General features: G+C 35.1%; 3 protein-coding genes across 3 annotated transcripts in view; 2 read left to right on the forward strand and 1 right to left on the reverse strand.

Moving 5' to 3' along the window:
• The window catches only part of LOC111043676 (mitochondrial ribosome-associated GTPase 2), a 103,756-nt gene extending 92,811 nt beyond the window's left edge, over positions 1 to 10,945 (reverse strand). The window contains 1 exon segment of the mRNA XM_039422686.1: positions 10,895 to 10,945. The gene's annotated coding sequence lies outside the window, so the exon portion shown is untranslated.
• The window catches only part of LOC120350189 (odorant receptor coreceptor-like), a 105,597-nt gene that overhangs the window by 17,220 nt on the left and 72,180 nt on the right, over positions 1 to 16,197 (forward strand). The gene's annotated exons all lie outside the window — the stretch shown is intronic.
• Positions 16,103 to 16,197, forward strand: part of LOC111043677 — a 32,819-nt gene continuing 32,724 nt past the window's right edge. Inside the window, exon 1 of the mRNA XM_039425449.1 lies at positions 16,103 to 16,166. Coding sequence (XP_039281383.1) covers positions 16,103 to 16,166 — 64 coding nt within the window. The remainder of the gene's footprint in view (positions 16,167 to 16,197) is intronic.

Raw genomic sequence — 16,197 nt, forward strand, 5'->3', positions numbered from 1 at the left:
CGAGTGTGCTTCCTGCGCTCGGTCTAAACCTTTCATCTGAATTCATCGGACTTACAAAACCTTTTAAAGTGTGAATTATTCTTCAGATTAATTCGTTTGTTCTATTCTTCAGTGTGATTCAATTATTCATTGAGTTCTTCACTCAGTTACTCTGTTAAAATTGGATAAACTTTGTCTAAAATTGCAACCTCGTGTAAGCGTTCAGCGCTATTATTTGATTTACAGAACCTTTTTAAGTGTGAATTATTCTTCAGATTGATTCGTTGTTCTATTCTTCAGTGTGATTCATTATTCATTGAGTTCTTCACTCAGTTACTCTGTTAAAATTGGATAAACTTTGTCTAAAATTGCAACCTCGTGTAGCGTTCAGCGCTATTTATTTGATCTACAGAACCTTTTAAAGTGTGAATTATTCTTCAGATTAATTCGTTTGTTCTATTCTTCAGTGTGATTCAATTATTCATCGAGTTCTTCACTCAGTTACTCTGTTAAAATTGGATAAACTTTGTCTAAAATTGCAACCTCGTGTAAGCGTTCAGCGCTATTTATTTGATCTACAGAACCTTTTTAAAGTGTGAATTATTCTTCAAATTAATTCGTTTGTTCTATTCTTCAGTGTGATTCAATTATTCATCGAGTTCTTCACTCAGTTACTCTGTTAAAATTGGATAAACTTCGTCAAAAATTACAACCTCGTGTAGGCTTCAGTTGCCATTTTTTACAATTGGCTTCACCTCGTGAACCTCAAACTTTCAAGTGCATCATCTCTACTGTTTGGAAATCAATCCAAAAATTCCACAATTTGAAGATCGGATTATTCGTTTGGAATTCTACTCGCTCCAGCCTAATTTTCCATTGGGGGATTCGCCTGCTGTAGTGACGTTTCCATGCTTGTCATCGCATGGCAGATCACTTCATCGCTTGCTGATGTCCTGTTCCTGTTGGTATTGCGGAGTCATTGCCTGTCTACCTGGCCGCATCTCCTCTTCAAAATTTTATTCAGGTTATGTAAATCGTTCTTTTCAATTTTCATTTACGTATGCATCATTATTGTTTTATTAATGTCTATCTTGACATTCAATTCACTAAGGCTACCGACGCCTATTTTTCTTTGTATTTAACAGCTACCCTTGGCTTTACAAGTGATTCACTGAGGCCACTGACGCCTACTAATTGTTTTATTAATGTCTATCTTGACATTCAATTCACTGAGGCCACTGACGCCTACTTATTATTTGATTAATGTCTATCTTGACATGCAATTTACTAAGGCCACCGACGCCTATTTATTCTTTGGATTGACAGCTACCCTTGCTTCACAAGTGATTTTTGAGGCCACTGACGCCTATATAATGTATTCAATAGTAGCAATTATCTTTGGATTTGACAGCTACCCTTGGCTTCACAAGTGATTTTCTGAGGCCACTGACGCCATAATTGTATTCAATAGTAGCAATATTCTTTGGATTTGACAGCTACCTTGGCTTCACAAGTGATTTTCTGAGGCCACTGACGCCTATATAATGTATTCAATAGTAGCAATTATTCTTTGGATTTGACAGCTACCCTTGGCTTTACAAGTGATTCATTGAAGGCCACTGTCGCCTATTACTCGTTCTAATTGATGTCTGTCTTGACATTCAATTCATTGAAGGCCCATGTCGCCTATATTACCTGGATAACTTCATTATATTTATTAGCTACCCTTAGCTTTTAAGTGTTATTCTAAGGCCAGTGACGCCTATTAATTGTTTGGTCGAAGTCTATCTTGACATTCAAATCACTGAAGGCCTATGCCGCATATATTTTTATACGTTACTTGCTGAGCATTTTTTACAGCTTATTGTCATTTTTTAATCATTAATATTGTACCTTAGTAATAACTTTCATTATAGCACTCAATTATATTCATTTCAGGTATCATTATTAATACCTTTCATTTATTGCAATATCATTAATACCAATATCATTATAATTTAATATCATTAATACTTTGCAGTTATTGTCAGACCTCAATGGTCATTAATGTCATTGACCTAATTTCATTTAATTTTTGTAGTTCTCTACATTATTCACATGTTGTAATTTTCCCAAGATTTGACTAATTGTTTTTTTTTGTATGTGGCCATCTGCCTATTATTATTTTATGATCTCAAGATATTGATTCAATGTTTGTATGTGGCCACCTGCCTATCATTATTTTATTGATCCCAAGAAATTGACACAATTGTTTTTGTATGTGGCCATCTGCCTAAATTATCATCTTATTATTATTAAAATTATATTGTTGATTCATTTAGTCTTTTATTGGCGTACTTACCACACTTCAAGCTATCAGTATTTTTATGCACAGAATTCAAAGATTTATTTGTAGGTATTTATACCAACTATCTTCACAGTCCACTGCCCTGCCCTTGGATTCTGTCAAAGGTATTATTATTCATTGTAAAATCGAGTTACTAGTTTTGGTTGTTCGTTGTCATGCCATTTTCAATTTTTTTTTCAATTCAAATTAATTTATTGCATGAAACACAATTGAATATACTTCACAGTTAGTACAATTTCAAATGAATCAACATGTACACTTATAGGTTGTAATCTATCGCACATGATCAGAATAAGTATTGTACAATAAAGAAATAATAATCCTTATGATACTAAATTGAAAAGAGAAGGAAAATTAACATGCATCTCGTCCACGAAGGCTTAAGCCTGTGGGTGGAGAGGAGTCTGTTCTTTATTTAGAATAAAAATTTTTGTGGTTTGAGAAGGATAAAGTAATTCTTGAATACTGAATCCTTGAATAGTTAATTATTGAATGATAATGAGTTTAATCATTATAGAAAAATTACTGAGAGGATGATACACCTCGAGAGCATTGATGCAACCCAATGAAGAACCTGTCACTGGAAAAGTATAAGTTATAACAATGTATACATGAAGCGTTAAAAAAGAAAGAAGAAATAAAGAAGAACTAAATGGACAGATGAAAACTGTAATATAATTTGACAACTACAACTTTTTAATAACAAAGTTTGATGATGTTTGTTCCGGCTCACTAACATTTACTCACATTTTCACTATATATTACATGGCTAAGACATTGTTATAGTAAAGGTATATTCACACTACGTGCAGATTACGGGATTTTAAGTTGATAATAAGTTATAGCTATTATCATACTCTATAGTGAGGTCCACGTTATAATGGCAGTATTTGATTAACATTGGTGTTGCTATCCTTGTCTATCATTCGACAAAGCAGATAGCGCTATCCTTTTCTAGCTCCGCAACGATGCCAGACCGGTTTTTTCTAACAATGTAGGAATGTTGACAAGAATATATATTAGTATATAGTACATAACAGAAAACACTTTAAAGGTTGTAATATAAATTAAAACAGGAGACACAAGACATAAATAGATTGAAAACACTTAAAACTTACATTAAAAACGGAAATTTTCGGGAACTGAGTCCCCTTCTCAACCGAGCATAGAGTGGTAATCTTGTAACAACAGAAATTAGCTTCAGTTTTTGAGATAGATAAGCAGAACTATCAAATATAGTACTATTACTGCACCAAACCATCAACTGTAAAAATAATTCGCATGAGTTCTAATAGAATAGAATGACTGCCTTTATTTTTGACCTAGGAGGTCGAAGTTAGGTCGCAGTCGGCCCTCTCTTACACTTGACCCTCAAATGGCACTAATCCCACTCAGCCCGGCCGAATGAGTGTAAACAGTCTCATAAGAAGCTATGGTAATTATATTCACACTATACCTGACAAGTTCACTGATATGTGAAGCCAGGAATCCAGCTTAAACTATTTCAGCGTTCCTTAGAAAATAACATAACTTTTTCTCACTCATTTAATACCAACAGTATGAAGTGAATCTTACTTCTTATAAAGTGTGGTATGTGTATGATATCCACATTACTAGTACTAGTAGTTCTGTGAACAGTAGACCTCGCGTTTAGTAAGTTACATTGACCTGTTGTTATGTTTTCTCAAAAATTAATAAATAATTTATCAATTCAAAATGTCTAGAGAAAATCCTAGATAAACATAGAGCTTTCTGTCCTATCGTACCGTGTCGTGTCGTCCCGGAATGTGAGTGTGAGCGCTGTTATCAGGTCTGGCTGCAACTGTCTACAACGTTGATGGAAATATACAATTTTCAAGATATTCGATGTTTTTGAACGGGTAGTATTATAGTCAACTGTCTACTAACGTTGATGGAAAGATACATTTTCAAGATGTTCGATGTTTTTGAACGGGTAGTATTATAGTCAACTGTCTACTAACGTTGAAAGAAAGATACATTTTCAAGATGTTCGATGTTTTTGAACGAGTAGTATTATAGTCCACTAGACAGCTGATTTATGATGAATAATAATTCTAGTCTGATTTTTACTCTAATATTGGCGTATGAAGGAGGCTCCTTTTTCCTTTTATATATTATCCTTGAGATGCAAAATTTCCAAAAACCTTGTATATACGTCGACGCGCAATTTAAAAAGAAACATACCTGTCAAATTTCATGAAAATCTATTAGCGCGTTTCGCCTAAATGCGCAACATATAAACATTCAAACATTAAGACATATGCCAAACCGTCGACTTGAATCTTAGACCTCACTTCGCTCGGTCAATAAGTGGGAATCCGCCTTTAGGCTCCCCTTTTAAAGAATATCCAATTTATTGTATGTCGAACAATATGGTGAGGATTGTAATAAGAAAAAATTCAAGGCATATAGAGTGCGATACAATATTTATTGACTAAATCCTATTTTCCTGATTATTTACATAGATAACAAAGTGAACACAGAAGTAGACTACTATTAATGAACAGTATACTAATAAATGTACATTGAGAATTAAATTTATGATTTGTAGTTATAAAAATATTACCTTAATAGACTATACTAGCCTAAGGGTTCTTGAAAGGCAAACCTTTAGGGCCGGTTTCCGAGCTCGGGATTTGAGTAAGTTCTAGACTTGAAACAGCTGGAGTCAGAAAATTGACTTTCCAAACGTGGCGTAGTCGCAGTAATAGTAACAGCAAAATAAATCTTTACTTTCTCATTTCTCTATAATTGGAAACGTTTTTCCTTGCCGAAATGAAACATTCCTAAATAATTCAAAATAGCTGAAACTGTACAATATTTTCTCTTTATTTTATTCTGTGTTCAATTTTCTAGTTTTACGAAATTTAATTCAAACGTGACTATGACCAATTACTTATAAGTAATAGTAGGTATTGCTATGACAATGACTACGACTATGCCCCGTTTTGGAAAACCAATTTTCTGACTCGAGCTGTTTAAAGTCTAGGACTTAGCTAAATCCCGAGCTCGGAAACTGGCCCCTTAAAGTTCTTGCCGAATGTTCAATTTCACTGTATAGTCTTAATTGAGACTGTATAGTTCCAATTATGGAAATTTATTGTTCAATCATTGAAAAATATATTTCCTTGACGAATAAAATTTAATTATTGATTATTTTAAACAAGAAAAAACAGTTACATAAATTACATCAATAAACCATTATAGAGCAGCATTAGGAAGACCTCGACTTATGGAATTTATTATTCAATCATTAAATAGTTTTTTGTGCAACTAGTGCGCAAAGTGACAGTTTGCTGCACCGAAAGAAACGTTACGCGCCCGAGCCGTAGGCGAGGGCGGAATGGTTTCTTGAGTGCAGCAGAGGAACTTTGCGCACGTATTTCACATTAAGTTTTCCTACAGTTACCATTGAATATGAAAATTGGGTATTATGGTAAAATTGCCTGAATAATGTATGTGTGTTTGAATGGCGAGGCGGCTGTGTGGTGTGTGCGGTGTGGCCACTGTGCTGTTGCTGTCGTTGGTTATAATATCTACTTAATAATGTGCTCGTGTGCTTCGTTGCACCTCTGCTCACTATAGCAGCCCAGTCACTGTTACCAACTTCATTTTGATTTTGCTGCACTGTTGCTCCATATAACCTACTAAGTATTTTGCGTTGCCATGTTGCAAATCTGGATGCAGAAAAATTTTTCCCGCACTAGAGCGGAAAAGTGATTCTTTGCGTTCTGTAATCAGTGCAGCAATGGCCACTTTTCAACGTAACTGTAGGAAAAATATATTTCCTTGACGAATAAAATTTAATTATTGATTATTTTAAACAAGAGTGAACAGCTAATATTGCATCATACTGGTATCAGATATCCTCTATAGAAGGCAGTGACAAGGCAGAAAATCGGCAAAACTCTCCATCTTTCTCTATTACCATAATAACGAAGACCTCACTGTTTTAGGATGAGATCTATAGTGATATTCACGTTATAATGACAGTGAGAAAGATAGGAGATCAACGTTGCCGATCCTCTGTCTTGTCAACGCCTTCTATAGACGGTAGCTGATACAGGTTTATTGATGTAATATTAACTGTTCATTCTCATTTGAAATAATCAATTATATTTTATTAAGCAAGAAATAATATTTTTCAATAATTTCATAATCAAGATGAAATATTTTGTTAATTTATTATTAATTCTACATTGATCTGGTAACAGAGCAAAGCGAGAAAGATAAAGCGCTATCCGCTTTGTTGAATGATAGATAAGAATAGCAATACCATTGCCAATCAAACACTGTCATTATAACGTGAATCTCCCTATAATCTATCACCTTTGTAATCAATCAAGTTATTATAATCATTAAATTAATACTCCAAATGAACATTGAAATCCAGTCATTTTATATGGTGTTAATTTATGTATTAATCATTTTTAAACAACAGTAGCACCAAGATGATACTCGACAGCTTTAACAACAACCTCATTATGAATTTCACAATTTTCGCTTTAAAAAGAGCAGTTCATACGACCGGTAAACAATCCTATAACAGTAATTTTTCTTAGCTCCCTCGTCAAAATCAAACACACTCAACAGTTTCAAGTCGACAATAAATCCCCTGCCACAGCCCACAAAACTTCAACAAATTTCCCCTCTCTCCAAGCCTCTTTCACTGAAAACGTCACATCCAAAGGGTACGAACGAGGAGAGACACAAGCTACGCCAATAGTCCACAATTTCCGCCAATCACCGTCCAGCAAACGGTCCACATGAATCGTGACGTCACTATCACTTCCCACACTCAGAAATTCATCACAATCTTCTCCAGCCAACATTTTCGACTCCACATCGACGTTCCTTTTATAATCTCCCGCTCCTAACAATTTCTTCAATGTTTTTGATGCCACATCGAATGCGTTCCTAGTGAAAAGCTTAAGGCAACACTCAACTGGTGCAACAGAAAAATTGTCTGTTGGTTCGTTCAACGATAGACAACGCAGAAACGTTACGTCCACCTCATTGGAGACATAACTACGATCATTAACACTACCACATAAAGCAATACCATCAACCAGTTTATGGGAGAGATTCGTGAAGGAGATAAATTTTTCGAGGAATTTTGATTGTGAACTGGAGATGTTCTTCCAGGGGTTGTTTTTGATTTTGTGTGTGTGAAATGGTGTGATGTTGACGAGCGGTGAAGTGGGGAGAAGATTGGTCAATTCTCCAGTGGATACCAGATTGTTCAATTCCTGGGTGGCTGAAGGATGTGGCTTTGAAGTGGATAACAGATTGTTCAGCTCTTCATTGGTTAAAGGACGGGGTAGCGGTGTCGTAGCTGCACGAAACAAATGAACCCTGGCGTCCGCCAAATGAAACCCTTTCTGCAGCCCTCTATACCCTGTGCTGGTGTAGTTTTGCAGAACATCTGCCGTCGGAAACGGTAGAACCGCAGTTAGGAGCATTCCCGCCTCCCCGGCGGCTTCAACCGCTTTCCAGCTGTCGTCCCAGCGTCGCTCCGTTTTGCCGCCATTTTCAACAGTGCTGCCACCTTGGCCGGCGCACAGTGACACACAAACAACTCCGTCACGTTGCACAACCTGGCTGGCGCTCACCAAAAAGTCGCGCAGCAACTGGCGGTTGCGTTCGATCCGCATCTTACCGCCCACGTGCGGAAAATTGAAGATAACACGACTGAATGGATGACGATGGACACCGGCGGCCAGAAACGCGTACTGTTCCAGGCATCGTGCGTCCACGCCGAACTCAACTCGTATGCCTGGAACAGATTCATTCCATTTCATCACGATTCCGTTCGAACACGTATTTCAATTATTTAGACTATCATACATTTCTCGTTGCTCTTTTTTCCCATCTTTTCAAGACGCTTTTCACAGTTTTTTATATTACTTAGACTTTCTTCGTTTTTTCCCGCATAAATCGGTTTTATTGAATTAATATTATTTTTCCTTCAGTATTTCCTTGTAGTATTTTAAACCATTTTGTACTAAATTTAACTTTTGCCTTTATTTGTCACTTTACTTATGCTCAATTTGACTGGTTTTAGACTCAATTGTTGAAAATTTGACTGGTGACAGAGGTTTATTTATTTATTCATTTTTCTATTAATTATTTTCATGTTATATATTCACTGTATAGATGTTTAGGTACTTCAGGAAATTATATTTTATTTTTTGTTTTTTTCAGGTTTTATTATTATTTCTTTTTTGTTTTTTACTATTGCTCTAATTCTGTTTGTGTGAAATTGACAAAGACTTAACTTTAGTTATCAAAATCAAATGACTGTCTTGTTCATATAATTATGTACAATAACAATAGATATCTTTTGGATAGCTTGGATATCTTTTGGTTCTCCCCGTACAAATTCCGTAGGATGGCGTGCGATCTAGTCGATAATATTATGTGATTTGTCATTTCGTGATTTGCATTTCTTTCTTTCATTAATTTATGTGGTGGTGATTCACAGACATCTATTTTTCTTTTCATTGTAGGCTACACTTGAACCAACAGACTTTTATTAAGTTTTAAGTTCAGGTTTGATTAATTACCTTTGCAATTTTTCTCATTATAAATATTGATTTATTGTGTTGTGATTTATTGATTAATTTAGTAATTGTTTTTCAGGCCTATTGATTAATTTATTGTAGTTTATTGATAATTGATTAATTGAATACAGTAATTATTGATTTCAAGTTTTCTAAAATGTTAAAATCTTATATTTAATTTCATTCTCATTCATTGACATACATGTGTTAGTATTTTTGATTCATTTAATTTCTATTTCTTATTATTTCACTTACATTACATTTCTTTTTTTAACATTTCTTCATACTTAATTCTTAAAATACATTTTTGGATTGTATAGTGTATGATTGTAATATGTGAAGGAGGCAAAATGGGGTTTTACCTGTTGCCTCCATGAATAAAATTATTATTAATTATAATTATTATTATTTAATAGTGTAGAACTTCAACCACAGCTGTTAAGCTACTGAAGCTCTTTTATTTTTTCCATCATGATACTTTTCTTTATAATAATTGCATTGTAAAAATATTTGTAAAACAAGTCAGTGTTGTGAATAAATTTCAATTTGAAAAAAAGTTTTGGATATTCTACGCAAATCACCTGCTTATGGTCACGTTAGCTGTCAGTCCCGGCTGAAGCATAAAATAATAACATTCTCTATTTGGCTGAGTTGGAACTTTTTATCCTCTCTACCATTCTTCCACTGCCTTATCTCCTATGCTCTACTCATATGGGTTCATTCAGCCAAGGTTGTGGACATACTTAAGCTGCAGAAACAGGCTGCTGGATTATAACTGCAAGCGAACATCATGCACATTGCAAGCCCATTTTTGTTAGGCTGGGTATCCTAACAGTAGTCAGCCACTTCCTTCTTCTCCGCCTCATGTATATCAACAAGAATCAAAAAAATTTGTTGACTCGGACAGATGTACATCACCATAACACCAGGCATCGAGTGCTGTGACATACCCAGGGTGCGCCTCCAGAGATCGCGGGTATGCTACAGGAGTGCAGCTCTCCGCTACTTCAACAGGAGTGAAGCAGTTGATACCAGCAAGTCCGAGAGGGTTGTGACCGGTTTTTTGAGAGCCAGGCTTATTATGATGTACAGGTTTTTAAACGATGACCTGTCTCAAATACTATCTGGCTAACTTGCCAGTAAGTTAAAGAGCAAGGCCTTAGAGTGTACTATGTTCGTTTATCTTGATCGCTGCCATCTTAAATGAATAAATGAATGAATGAATTTTATTTGCCAAAAACAAAATATTTTAAACGATATTTTATATCTTGATAAATTAGTGTTTTTGACTTTTATTGTGAAATGACGCCATCGATCCCACAAGTGTGGGTAATGTATGAAGAAGAAGGTATAAGGTAAAATACTCAACCTTGAAATTATGACTAATGTCGTATGAACAGATGTTTGATTTAATATTTTGATGTACTGTACAACAGATCATTACCAACTCGAGATAGATCTTATGCCGCATCTACATATTGGCCCAACGAAGGCCAACTCCAATGTGTGGATGGGTGGTTTGCCAGCGCTGGCCTTCATTGAGCATTGTTCCAATTTTTTCAGAACAGAGACCAGCTGAGAGTGGGCAAGCAAAGACCAGCGCTGGCAAACTACCAATCAACACTAAACAACCAATGCGTGCTGTTTTCTGTTTTATCGTCTGCTCTGCTGGGTTTTATGTTTACTGTAAAATTGAGTTGATTTTCTGTAAATTGTTATTGGTTTTCTTCTAGTAAATATTTTTAATTAGCCATTTGAATGCGGCGCTTCGTGCAGCAAGCGCTCGCCAACCGCTGGTCTTGATGGAGCAAGCAGTGTGTAAGGCAAGACCAATGCAGCCAAGCTTACCAGGCTGGGCCAAGAATGGACTAGGCAATATGTTAGTCATGACCAGATACGGAATTGTACCTAAAAAAGAGTTGTTTGTGCCCTAGTCTTTGGCCACGATATTTAACTTTAAATTAGAAGTCTCAAATTGGCTCACCTTTTTCTTGAAGAATGTTTCGTTTTACAGATGCAATAGTTGTAATGTTGTTTTCTGTTCAAAACATGTAGAGATTATGCAACACTTATTGTCATTGTATAAAAAAAACTTTCTATTATATTTCTTTACATAATTAACAAAGTCTACACTAAAAGAAAAGTTTCCATCTCCAACAAGTAATATTTTATCGTCACTTTCTGAGATGAAGCATTCCATTGAATTCATGTGCTAAAGCAATCAATGTTAACATTGAACAAAGTTAATCAATTGAGAGGAATTTTTCATACAATTATTTCTGGGTTAAATCATTTGAACTAATAATTAAGTATAACATAGAATAAGTATAAATTTTGATTTTTTCCGATAATAGGATAACCTACAAAACTCAATGTTTCAAATTTGAATCCACTGCCTTCTTGAGCAGGCGATGGTTTGGACAAAAATACTTAAATATTAAACAATAAAATTTTATATGAATATCATTGATACACATTACAAAATAGGATACATTTGTAAATTGTGAAAAAAAAATTATTTTTTCTCAATTTCTGCCTCTGATGGTTGTCCAAAAGCCTGTTGAATTTCATGTATCAACTCAATCATAGTAGACAGAATATCGCATCCTCTAAAATCATACGGTGACGATTAGCCAAACTGTCTAGGGTACGATCATATTGGATGCGAATATTATGTGCAAGTGCACTTGAAATCACTTTGGTATTTGCACAAAGTAGAAGGAAATCTCTTCTTCTCTGTGGTATTTTTTATCACATGATGGATCCTTTTTACTTTGTGCAGAGATTATGAGCAACATCATGCATGGTCCATAGGGTGGCCCAGGCTGTAATATAAGCAGTGCCCAATCAGGCGCGGATCCAGTACCCTGACCTGTTTTTGTGAAGGGGGTTGTAATGGGGGTGGTCGTCCAGGCTCTTTATTTAGTCGAGAGGCGCGCATAAGAACACCTCGGGAATCAAAATTTTAAACAATCATAACTTTTGACACAATGATCACATCTCAATGTACTACAGCTTCTCAGCACGTCAAGGCAGTTAAAAATTTTGCAATAAGTCAAATTCTATTAGAAAATAGACAATTCATCCATGAGTGTACTATAATAGTATTCTAATTCACAAAAAATGACCAATTTTCATATTCAAAGCTTTTTATCTTGTGAAATACTTTGGATAAAATTTTAAAATGTGGATGTGGAGAAGTATATTTTCTTCTTCCACTACAATGGAGAATTCTTATGATTCTAGTATCATTGGAAAGTTACAGCTGATTTAAAAAAAAGATTATTCAGTGTCTCATTTTTTCCTCAATCAAATGAGTCCCATACATCATAGAAACTTATGATTGATTCGAAATTTGTGGACAATTACATCCTCTATGAGCTTAGCCGCTTAAAATTAATTTTGAATCACTGTTTCCTATCATAGAACTTCCTAGACTGTTGATATGAGGAGAGTATCTTAGATTTCATGATTTTTTTAATAATTTGAATTTTACACTGGTAGTTCGGCAAACAGTAGACCTCGCTCATGAGTACAACTTTGAACTTTCAATCTAATGAGAAGGGCCAGTACAGTAAGTACAGTATATTGTGAAGATTTAGCCATGTCATCTATTATTTTCTCCATTAAAGTGCTAGAGACACTGTTTGCAGGAACTCCGGACTTATCAAGGAGGTACCTTTAGATCGTCTCCATATTTACAATATAAACATATATTACAACTTTTCTAATAATAAATTATAAGAAATTGGTCAACTGACGGAAAAATGGAATATGCAGTAGGCAATTTAGATGATGAATCGTCTCACAGACGATGGTGAGATGGAAAATGATTTTAAATAAGATGAGCTTGTTGGTGACAATGACAGGAGGTTTCTAATGATGTTTTCCATGGAAAGTGGATTCAATGTTATGGCTTGCTATGCCTATGCAGAATGTTAATGCTCACAAATTGGTTTCCGATATCATATCTAAAGGAAAACAAAAGACTTGACACTGAAGAGCAACACAGAAATACATAAAAAATGCATACAATAAAATAATTATTGTATGGTACCTGATAAACTAAAAATTCAGTTGAAGAATAACTAAAATAATAAAAGAAGGAACATTAATTGCTGTATCTTTGAGGTACAGATAAGTAACTTTTGAGGTTAGTTTATGGTTTTTTAAATATTACAAAAAACCGGAGGTCTCACCAAAAATCGTTACACATACGTTTCTGTGCTTGTTTCAAAGAACTTACATACCAAATTTCATCCAAATCAGACATAACTGCAACCGTAACTGCGGTACAAACAAACAAAAGCCGATCGAGTCGAAACTAAGACCTCAGCTTTGCTTCGGACCTTCGGTCAATTATGATCATAATCTTCATTTACAGCAACTAAAAGAGAATAAAAAATCAAATGCAATTCCAATATTCAAGATTAAGTCCTTATTCATATATAATATTGGTTTACCGAGATACATAGCTCTAAATTATTGTTCATTTCTCTGTGTATTGAAATACCTACTGGTTAAACTACACTCAGGGATAAGTTTTATATTTTTCGATCGAATTCGACTTAAGATCCATGATTATATACCGTTTTGACGACCAGAGAAGAATGAGCTGTGGTACAATGAGATCCGATCATTATGTCAAAAGTTATGATAAGTGTTTGAAATTTTGATCCTTGAGGTGTCCTTACACTCGCCTCTCCACTAAATTAAGAGCATCCAACGGTGATTCTCATAGAACATGATTTCATGAACTTATATCATGGTGTGAAATCTTAATGTGATGACAATGGAAAATTCATTATTAAGAATTTCATGATTCAAAAAAAGGCAAAAACGGATTTTTGTTTCAGGATTTGGTGGAAAAAACTGTAAAGTGTACCAAAAATAAGAGGATGAACAAGGTTATTTTGCATGAAATGATTTATTCTGGACTTCTTTTATGTATCCAAACAATATATTGAAAATCAGAACTTTATAAAATATGCAAGCACAACCCCTTATATTGACTTATGTAACTGTAGATTTTTCAAACACCACTCGGAAAATGGATCCGCGATGATGAATGACACTGTTAGGCGTCCGCGCCTGTGCCCACCCCAATCAAAGTCAGTGGTGGTATAGTCAGGTCCACGTAATAATGGCCGTGTGTAATTTGCAATAGTGTTGCTATCATTCAACAAAGCAGATGGCGCTATCTCTTTCACTCATTGCGATGTTCCGGGGCCGCGGAATTGGAAATATCTGGAACTCAAAAATAGCAATGTTAAATGTCCTATGCTTGAAAACTGTTGCTGGGTGGAACTCCGAATATTTAGCAAACAGCGAAATTGGAAATATCCGGAACTCGAAATATGTTGCTAGGCGGAATTGGGAGTATCTGGAACTCAAATTATTTGTTTGTCAGATGGCGGAATTGGAAATATCTGGAACCACAGAGAAGAGGATCTCTTCTCTGTGCTGGAACTCAAAATATCGGCGCCAAAGTGGGAATACTGGTAATGTGTTTGTGATTGAGAAATGGTTCAAGTCTGACTTATTTTCTGGAATGATATGGACTAATTATCCCACTTAGGGTAATTCATAGCTCATTATATATTAAAATTATATTGGTTTATAAAATAATAGTCATGTACATATTATGCAAGTTCTCAAAACTCTGTTATCTATTTCAAACAAGACTGACGACTGTTGATGTGTTGATGAATTTATTTTAGGTTAACTATAGAACCCTTCATTTGTTTTGCGATAAATTTGTTTCATTCCACATCTACACAGTCTCGCTAATAACGATCGATAATGTGAGTTCGATATATTTCCAATTCCACCAGCTGACAAGATATTTTGAGTTCCGCCGGCCTGCACGATATTCGGAGTTCCACCTGTCAACATATTTGGAGTTCCATATATTTCCAATTCCGGCTAGCTGCAAGATATTTTGAGTTCCAGATATTTCCAATTCATGCGACCCGATGTTCCCACATCGTTTATTAACAATGTAGAAACTCAACTAATTGACAAAATATTAAACTTGAAAATTTATTATTACATCTTTAAAAAATATATTTTCTTGACAAATGAAACATGATCAACTATTTTCCACAATAATGAACAGTTAAATTCATCAGGTATACCAGTATCAGCTGTTTGGGTGGCAAGGCTGAGATCTGGCAACTCTTTTCTCCTATCTTCCTACACTGCCATTATAACGTGGACCTCACTATAGTGAGGTCCTCGTTATAATGACAGTATTTGTTCAACTTTGGAATTGCTATCCTTGTCTATCATTCGACAAAGCCGGTGGTACTATCCTTTTCTAGCTCCACAACGATACCAATTATGTTTTTGACAGTGTAGAAATATAATTAATTAACGCAGAGAATCGGCATCGCTATTCTCCTATCTTTAATCACTGCCATTATTACGTAGACCTCACTATATAGTCAAAGTTGGCAAATCACCAATATTCACACACTGGCGCTGGTTGTCATTGGCCTTTACAGTTTGGCTCTACATCACCCTAGAACTGTTGGAGATGTGAAAATGTGATGATTTTCAATTTTCAGTAATGGCGAATCGTGAATGGTGCTCTGAACTTTTTGCATTTGGATTTTGAAAGTTTGGTGATTTCTGTCCACATTATTTCTGAATTTGTTCATTCATATTCGAGCATAATTACTTCGTTTTTATATTACAAGTGTATTATTGCCATTATCTCAATTTCAGTGTCTTCTTGTTGGTTAGTTTCATAACAAAATTTTGTGCCATATTTCGACCAACTTCTCAAGGATAGGCCTAAGTGTGACTCATGATTTTTTAATAGTACAGTATATTTTTTGAATTTCACTGTTATGAGTAAAACAATTTAAGTTCCAGTCTAGGAATTTTCTGTTCTTTTGGTCATGTCTCAGCATTCGCAATTCAATGAGTCGATTGAGGACGGTGAAATATTAGAATCATCTAGTCAGTGCCAAGAAATTGATTCGAACATTTTGAAAGTTTCTCAAGAGAAGAATATTAGTGTAATATCAAAGAAGAAGGCCAGACGTACTTCAATAAGCTTCGAAAGTAGTACTTCCAAGTCCCATAGAACACACAAATCTCCTATAATGCCAAAGACTAGCAATGATAAGGCAGATCGTGACCGTGACAAATATGGTTCTTCTTCAAAAATGGAGGAATTTAGAAAATGCGTTTTCCCACCAAGGAGAAAAATTTCCGGAAAGAGCGGCGAGTGGATCGTTCTACAAGAAGTAAGTTATTTATCTGGCTTTCTAGATTATT

This window comes from Nilaparvata lugens, chromosome 3 (assembly GCF_014356525.2).
Source record: "Nilaparvata lugens isolate BPH chromosome 3, ASM1435652v1, whole genome shotgun sequence".
Lineage (NCBI taxonomy): Eukaryota > Metazoa > Arthropoda > Insecta > Hemiptera > Delphacidae > Nilaparvata > Nilaparvata lugens.